Genomic DNA, 8,722 nt, shown 5'->3' with positions numbered 1-8,722 from the left:
GCATGGCGAGGCCTGGTCACACCGTTTCCGCCACGGGAAGAGGTGGTACAGGCGCCAATGCAGCCGCTTCCGGCTGAGACTCCTACCCGCAGGGGCCGCCGCCCTACATCGACCTCACGGGCGACGAGGACGACGATGATGGTGGCAATGAAGGCGAAGGCGGCCACGACGACGACGGGCTTCTAGTTTTTTATGTCATTTTAATTTTTAGTTTGTTTAAGAATGTGTTGGACTGGACTTGGGCCGTTTATGTTAATTTTTAAGGTTTTTAAATTATTTTTGCAATGCCTATTTGGGTTAGATTTGAGTGGTATTTGCTAGTCTTTTTTGAATAATTTGAGATGTGGCGGCCCGGCCGAACGACTGCATCCGGACGCGCATATTTATTTGTAATCCTCAAACGGACGAAATCTGGATAACCTTGTGAGGGTGAGGCCATGATACCCCACGTTGCATCCACATCTCGCATCTTGTCGTCGCGCCGCCCATGGCCTGCAGCAAGCCACCTTTTCCAAACGCAAACTAGTCGCGTACACGCAATTCAAGCTGCTAAACCGCTAGCAGTCCCGTGACGGAAAATAATTTAACGATGCTGTCTGATCCGGCACACAGCATGCGCCGCAGGTGGCTCACTGAACCAGTGTCAGGAACCAGTGGCGCCCAATCCAAGTCGTCCATTTCCGATCGGACAGCAGGGGAAGCATGTGTGGTGGGTTTGGCAGCTCCCCTGACGCCCGGTCACGGGCGATCCAGTCTCCAGCCCGGGACGACACTCGCACCTCAAACCCCACGCCCACAGCTCCACTCTCCGGCGGTCGGACCGCCGGCGGCCGCCGCGCGTCCCTCGTCCCGCTCCCGTCATGTACAGCTCCTACTCCGCCGCCGCCTTCGCCCTTAGGGCCGCGAAGCCAGCCTATAGCTCCCATTCCCCTTATGCCCCGTCGCACCACTGCAGCCAACAGCACTACGACGGTGACGGTGCTCACCGTGAGCTACTCCCGCTCAACCCTCACCTCTCTCCCCGCTTCCTGCTCGACGGGTACCTCCTCCGCCACTCTGCTCACCTCCTCCTCCTCTCCGCTCGGCTCCAGCCCCCGCCCCCGCCTCCGCCTCATCCGCCGCACAGCTGCTGCCACCGGCGTGCGGCCGTCCGCTGCTGCTGCAGCGGCGGCGGCGGCGGCGGAAGGTCATATGTTCAGCATGTTACTTGGGGATTGGAGGGGCGCGGGTACCGATGCTGCGGGCAGGGCGCTGGACGGTCGGATCTTGGAGTGGGTTGCCGGCGATTGAAGGCGCGGGGATGCGGTTGTGGCAGCTACGGCAGCGGCAGGTTAGGTCTTGGCACTAGCTGTGGACATGGGGATACGCCGAGGTTGCTCGGGAGGGCGGTGCGGCAGGAGGTGTGGGAGTATGAGGGTGGCCAGTGGCCGCACAGAAGTTGTTCGATGGAATGCCACAGCGATTGGGATGGTGAAGAGGATGAGGATCAATGTGGTCACGCTCAGTGGGAGCGGCCAGGTAAGTCGAGTTTTAGAAGGAAGTGGAAAGAAGAAGAAGAAGATGAAGATGATAGATGTAGAGATTGCCGTCGGAGGAAGGGTGTGGAAAATGAGTACTATGATGAAGGCGGGTACAGTGGCCGACGGAGGGAAATTCGGGATGTGAATGGGATGCATGACAGGCATCGGTATCATCGGAGGAGGTTGGAGCAGAGGGGTTACATCGACGATGAGGATACAAGGCGAAGAAGCGATCTGATGAAAGGGAGCGACAGGAGTGAGTTTGAATCTGATGAGGCAAGGAATGCTGGTGCTAGAAGATACAGTGAAAATGACAGGAAATATGATCGGAGAAGAGAAAGAAGGGATTCTGAATATGAGGATGTGTATGATGCTAGAAGATTGGGAGCTGGCAGGTATAATGAGGATGACCGAAGATTTGATCGGAGAACAGGGAGGATGGATTTTGAAATCGACAGTGAGGATGATGTGAGAAGAGATGGGAGGCGCGTTAGAAATGATGATGAAAGATTTGTTATTCAGAACACAAGGAGAAAGAAGTATATGGAGGAGGATGATCAAGATATTGCTGAGCGTAAGAACTACTCACATGGTAGGTCCCAGAGGTCTGCATCTGCATTTCATGAGGATGATTCACAGAGAGCTTCGAGTTCAAGGAACACTGTTGATACAAGAGTTTCAAGGGGGAATTCATCCTCGAGGGTGCGGTGGGATGATAATGTAGACCGACGAGCTTCACAGACATTGGAAGAGAGAGGCCGACGCTATTCTTCCTCAGTTGGTTTGTCAAATGATGAGAAAGATGAGTACAGTTATGATGATGGACAACTTGTCAGGGTAAGAGATCATAGGACAGGAACACAAGATGTCAAGGTTATAACCGAGGATGATACGAGGTTGATTTCCAGTTCAAAGAACTCTTCCATTTTGAAGCACAATAGCGATGTGGACCAGCAAGTAGCGGCACAAAAGGATGAATCAAAGAGCTCACAGAGGATAGTGGAGACATCAGTAAACAGAGGTAACAACGCTGAACTGGATTCAGAAACACGGATTAATCAACTGGAAGATAGAAGAAACTACATTGATAATAAGTCATCTTCTCTTCAAAGTTCTGTAAAGATGGCTAGTGACAGTAGAAGACAAATTGATCAGCATGATGTGGTGGATCAGCAGGTTGTCGCACTCACTGATTCAAGGACAAACACAGAAAAGCTCACAGATATAAAGATGGATAGTAGTCAACATGTTAGCAGGGCCTCTCACTCACAGAGAAATTATGAGGAAGTCAACCAGATGGATATCGATGATAGATCTACCTCTGTAGAAAATACAACTCATATTACAAGAGACAAAAGGAGGTATGTAAACCAGCAGGTGATACATGAAACGGACAAAGATGTGCAGAATGTTACACATGTTGATGTTTCCACAATTCATGCTAGTGATATTTCTGCCTCTAGGAGCTCACAAAATCATTCTGATACTAGATCAGATGTAAACTCTATCTCTAGCATAAGTCTCATTGACCGAGCAAGGGGCGAGCAAGAACAAATCCATCAAAACAAGGTCATTGCTGGAGATAATACAATAGTCAGGGGTTCACAGAGTCATCATGACACTGGAGTGTATGGTCAAGTTCACTCGGCTTCAGTTATTGACAGCACAAAAGAGATGCAAGAACAAGCGGAACTTACTAAGGCCCGTATTAACAATGTTGCTACAACAAGTACTTCAGAAAGCCATATCCAAACAAGAATATATGATCGATTTCAGCCATCCTCATCTGTAAACACTGTTAGTAGTGTGAAGGAACAAATTGATCTTACTAAGATCCATGCTAGTGACACTGCGGTTGTTAGCAATACGCATAATCGAAGCAACAATGAAGCTCGTAGGACTTCAGCCCTCAATATTGTGGAGGCAAGGGATAGCCGTGATGAGAGTGATCTGCAAATTACACAAGGTTCTGGTATAGACAGAAGCAATCAAGTTGGGACCACATTTTCCGAATCCTCTCAGGATTCTAGAGAAAGACTGACAAGAGTAGAAGAAACCGGGAGATTAGTGCAGCATGACACAGTTTTGAACTCGCAGCATACAGGCACCAGCAGAATCTCTGATGACAAAGATATTACTAGTTTGGGGATCGAGAGCACCGAAGAGGCATCTATCACTAATGTAGATATGGAGCAAAGAGGAACAATACTGGGAAGGTCTGAAACTACCGCAAGAGAAAATATACAAGGTGGTTCATCTACCAGAAAGTCTGTCAACGAAAGCGTGTTAGAATCAGCTGCTCGATTAGAGAAATCGTCTACATTTCATGTAGGCCAATTCGTTAGTGAGCTCCAAAGAGGAGTCTCAGATGCAGATACTACTTCAACAAAGAAAACCGAGAAGTCCATACTGGAAGGTACAACGAGATCTTCATCCAGGTCCAGAATGAAGGGACCATCAGATGAGGTTTGGGATGTTCAAAGTACTACTTCTCAAGAGACCTTTAAGACGGCAGATAAGGAGGAAGGGTTCTCAGCTGATGGAGGTACCAATTCAGCCTCTCAGACACCCAAAAGTGAAACTGCTATTGCTAAAAAGGTTCACAAGTCACTTTGGGCCTATGTTGCAGACATAGTCCGTCTTGGTTGGGTTAAGCATGGTGAATCTCATGACTCTACCAGCAAATCATTTAGGAAAAGTTCATCCAGTAATTCTCAGAGGTCGGAGGGTTGGCTGTCAAGTCAGGGGCATGATAATGACGGCATTCAAAAGAGAAATTGGAGTAGCAAACAAAATGATCATTCATTGATTAAGTCACACAGTGGAGAATCAGAATCTATAGTAGCATCAACGCTAAAGGATGAAAGCTTGCCTACAGGTACACAAGGCTTGCAAATATCAGGAGCCGGCAATGTACCTGAAGTAGGTGGATCCAAAAGAGACTCCGTACCCAAAATAACCAAGGATGATGTGCAGATTTCAGGGGAGAGAGCAAAACAGTCTGAAGTGGGTGCATCACCCAAAGGAAATACCATCGGAAGCTCAGCTGAGGATAGCATATCAACTTTGGTAGATGTCACAGTGGGACATTCACCTGAACATGAAGCTGCTAGTTCATCCGGAATCTCAACTCAGGGTTCCACTGAAATTAATGCTGGAAAAGGAGTCTCAGCCGGCACCTCTTCTATGACCATCAAAGATAAGGAAGCTGGTCGCAGTGACGATGCAGGTAGCTGGAGATATGGACCTTCAGTTGCTATAACACCTTACCAGTTTCCTCAGACCCAGGCAATGGTACCACATGAAAATACCTCATCTGCTTTCTCAGAATTAACAGAATTACCTAGTGGTGGTTCCACTGGGATGAAAGAGAAGATTGTTGGGCATAAGGCCCCTGAAGTTTTAAGAACAGAAGATAAAGATGCTGAGCTGAAGAGGAGAAAGATTCAGAGAAATAAGCAGGTATTGAAGGAAACGTTTGATGAATGGGAGGAAGCATACCAGCATGATGCTAAACAGAGAAAGACTGATGAACTATTCATGAAGGAGGCTTTACTTGAAGCTCAGAGGGCTGCAGATATATGGGAAGTGCCAGTTGGAGCTGTGCTAGTACATAATGGTGAAATTATTGCTCGTGGTTGCAATCTGTAAGTATAGTATAGTATAATACTTGTATATTATAGATTTATAGTATGATGTAGCCAACTGTTGGCAAAAATAATAATAATCTGAAATCTTAACTTTGTGTCCAGAGTTGAAGATCTCAGGGATTCAACTGCACATGCTGAAATTGTTTGTATAAGAGAAGCTTCTAGCAAACTTAAGACGTGGCGCCTGGCGGTACTATTTCACACCCAATACCCATTTTTCTTTCTTACTCAATCCTGTCAAAGCATTGCAAGAGAATCCATTGCCCTCCTATTAAGTCATTTCCTCTGCTATATTGATTATTATTTATATTTATCTGGTGCACAATCATCTCAAACTTGACATTTGGGAATTGGACATGGATAATTGACGATGCACAATAATTACATGTGTATGGCTCATAGTTTCAGACAGGTCCATGTCCTTGGTCTTTGCTTGATGTATTGTCTGTAATTTTGTTCGTTGTTATTTTTGAAGTTCAGCAAGACTATTTCTTTTCAGTTATCACAAGCAATGTGCATCTTCCTTTTTTGAAATTTCTCGTAAAATATTTTTTTAATGAAAAGTTATGTATGCAAAATTCCTCAGTTTTGTGAATCCTTAGACTAAGTTACATATATATCATCCTTTCCACAAATTTGCTAACTAAAACTAATGCAGGATACAACACTTTATGTGACACTGGAACCTTGTGCAATGTGTGCTGGTGCTATTCTTCAAGCAAGAGTTGACACTGTAGTATGGGGAGCCCCGAACAAGCTTCTTGGAGCCGATGGAAGCTGGGTTAGGTATGGGATGTATACCATATTACCATGTAGCACAATATCATAGTTGGTTATTTCTTTATACCACAATATTTTGCCTTTAAAATATAGTTATTTTGATTCATTTGGCAATTTAACTTCTCAAGATGATGTTATAGTTCAGATGCTGGGCTGTAGTTAGTCGTTTTCCGGTCTTAGTGAGTTAAGGAGAAAATCCTAGTCAAGTAGTCATACCCCCATCTTCAAGGTATGCCCTAACATTAACTACAAGGGAGGCTCCGACAATACGATAAATAGAAACCCAAGTTCGAGCCAATGAATACACGTTAGTTGGAGTGCGATGGCATGGTGTATCTTGTTAGCCTTTTCTGAATGTGGAAGGGGATAATATGGCCTTTTCCTTTCTATCAGATAAATACCATATGCCAGCACCATAAGTTAGCGTTTATTCATTATTGCTGGTTCAAATGGTTATTAGGTCGCATGCGGAACATGTTGCAGAAAAAGGTGAAACTTGTTGCCATGATGCTGTTTGTACCCATCTACTTTGTAATGCTAAATACCCTAATTTTATATAAAAAATGGAAGTAAAAACAGTTATTCCCAACTTGTCCAAGCAACTAAAGAACCTATTAGATGCGTTGCTTTTCGTTAGCTAACAAAGATTTGACTTTGCATTTCATTCTAGTATCCATCTCAGACATAAATCAGCTTGATATACATCTGGAAATTTTAGATGGGGACTTCAGTTAGACATTCCAGTTGATAACATAAGATTAAATCACCTACAAATAGTTCCCAGAGTCGAGTCATGTATGAGTGACTGCTTTGAATAATGGGCAATGGCTTTCATCATCATATATGTACTGTCAATTCTATACATCTTATTCAACACAGACATGAAAACTTAAGAGACAGCTGCACTTGTTTTATAGGCTTTTCCCTGGAGATGGGCAAACAAGCACATTGGATCCATCGAACCAGAAGCAAACTGCCGGGCCTGTGCACCCATTCCATCCAAAGATAATCGTAAGGCGTGGTGTCCTCTCCACTGAGTGCTCAGAGATAATGCAGCAGTTCTTCCAGCTGAGGAGGAAGAAGAAGAGGGCAGACTCGCCACCTCGTGCGCACTACTCGGGGCATCGCCACCATCCGATCAAGTTTTTCACCAAGATGCAACACATGTTCGGCACCGTTTTCTGTTTATAGTAGCACTTCTTCTTTTCTTGTCCCAATTGTATGTAGTTGTAGACTCAGCAGCTTTCGCATTCAACCTTTCAGGGCTTCTATGCAACGTCATCCTTATTTCCTTCTTTGGATGTCAAACTAATGTGTCATTTTGTGTATCGGTTGTGTTTTTTCTTTGTTATGCAAAGGCTATTTAGATGTAATGGAAGGTTATGTCTACAGAGCCTGCAAATAATTTCCTTTTCTGGAGAGAAGAGAACTTAGAACTTGGCCATTTCATTTGTACTAGTGGCAAAAGGGTAAAAAAGAGAGTACAAGGTTATCACTGAGTCAGTTCGATATGGATCTGTAAAAAACAGTGCATTATGTCTTTTTACCCATTTTTTGTAGATGCAGAGTTGCACCGGCATGGAGATGGATGCAGAGTTACGCACCTGTGTGGAGATGGCTTCTACGTGTTCCTATAGACACCACTCATCTTCAGAATTCAACGAGAAGAATGACAACAAGCATAATCTCAGGCCATGGGTACATCTAGCATTGAAGCCACACCAAATTTTTGACGGGCACATGGTTTCCGTTCCACGCTAGAAAGAGGCAGACACTAATGATGAGGAACATCGTGATGGCTAGGAGAGTACATTATCCCGATGCCTCTTAAACCTATGAATCCGCTAGACAATATGACTTGACATCATTATCACTATTCGCGTAGAACAACAAGAGTCTTCAGATCAGAGGCTAGCTTCTCTCCTCGCAGTTTTATGTATAGTTCCAAAAGAGTGTACTACCAATCTACTAATGCACGACTCAGCTGGAGCATGGTCCTGACGACTCCTTATATCACCCTGGCATAAGGCAAGCCAGTGAAGATTCCTACCATACCAACCGTGCGTACTCAGAAAGTACAAAACAATGCAATACGTTGTCCTGTCTAAAATTATGCTAATTAGTAATTGCCCTCTCTTTTCTAGGTGGGTGGACTGAGGCTCTGGATTCATACATTAAACCCATGAATTAGTTCACACAAAATACATAAATAAAAATAAATATGTAATAAACGCACCATCAATGCCAAGGTCAATAGTGCATCCGCTCATCCTATCTCACTTGTTCCCATATCTGCCCTGCCTCCAACCCAGGCTGAACTGAACAACCCCTACACCTAAGAGCAACTCTAATGCCACCCCAAAGCTTATAACTTGTTTGTTAAGGGGAAAGTAGTGGCTTGGGATGAGATTTTGGAAGGTATTTTGGTTGGGGACAGGAAATTATGCAGGAAAGTTTAAAAGTGAATTTAGAGGCTAATTCTCACATATCTCTTCCTTAGTCCTGTGTTAATTCACGCGCGATGGAACTTTCTCTCAAATTCCCACCACACATTAAAACACATCAAACATGGATTTTTGAGACTAATAATCAACTTCCCAAGCCTAGTTCCTTGGTAAACTCACTCCTAAATAGCTTAATATTATATTAAAAATGGAAGTAAAAACAATTATTCCCCACTTGTCCAAGCAAGTAAAGAACCTATTAGACGTGTTGCTTTTCGTTAGGTAACAAAGATTTAACTTTGCATTCCATTTCAGTACCCGTCTCAGA

At 44.5% G+C, this 8,722-nt stretch overlaps 1 protein-coding gene across 1 annotated transcript; it reads left to right on the top strand.

Moving 5' to 3' along the window:
- Positions 1 to 730: 730 nt before the first annotated feature.
- LOC119337462 (tRNA(adenine(34)) deaminase, chloroplastic-like) lies at positions 731 to 7,442 on the top strand. The gene is made up of 4 exons (XM_037609611.1): positions 731 to 5,167; positions 5,273 to 5,360; positions 5,829 to 5,956; positions 6,868 to 7,442. Exons 1-4 carry the CDS (start codon positions 861 to 863, stop codon positions 7,139 to 7,141), a joined length of 4,797 nt encoding a protein of 1,598 aa, XP_037465508.1. The 5' UTR covers positions 731 to 860; the 3' UTR covers positions 7,142 to 7,442.
- The last annotated feature ends 1,280 nt before the right edge of the window (positions 7,443 to 8,722 follow it).

The sequence above is a fragment of the Triticum dicoccoides genome, chromosome 7B (assembly GCF_002162155.2).
Source record: "Triticum dicoccoides isolate Atlit2015 ecotype Zavitan chromosome 7B, WEW_v2.0, whole genome shotgun sequence".
Lineage (NCBI taxonomy): Eukaryota > Viridiplantae > Streptophyta > Magnoliopsida > Poales > Poaceae > Triticum > Triticum dicoccoides.
Note: the sequence above shows the minus strand (reverse complement) of the source record. Positions and strands in the feature narration are given on the sequence as shown.

What these genes read in the sequence shown, in the direction of transcription:
- LOC119337462 (XM_037609611.1), top strand. Translation starts at nt 861, where the DNA reads ATGTACAGCTCCTACTCCGCCGCCGCCTTCGCCCTTAGGGCCGCGAAG. An exon ending in ATTGCTCGTGGTTGCAATCT is followed by an intron (nt 5,168 to 5,272) that starts GTAAGTATAGTA and finishes CTTTGTGTCCAG; the next exon opens with AGTTGAAGATCTCAGGGATT. An exon ending in TTAAGACGTGGCGCCTGGCG is followed by an intron (nt 5,361 to 5,828) that starts GTACTATTTCAC and finishes AAACTAATGCAG; the next exon opens with GATACAACACTTTATGTGAC.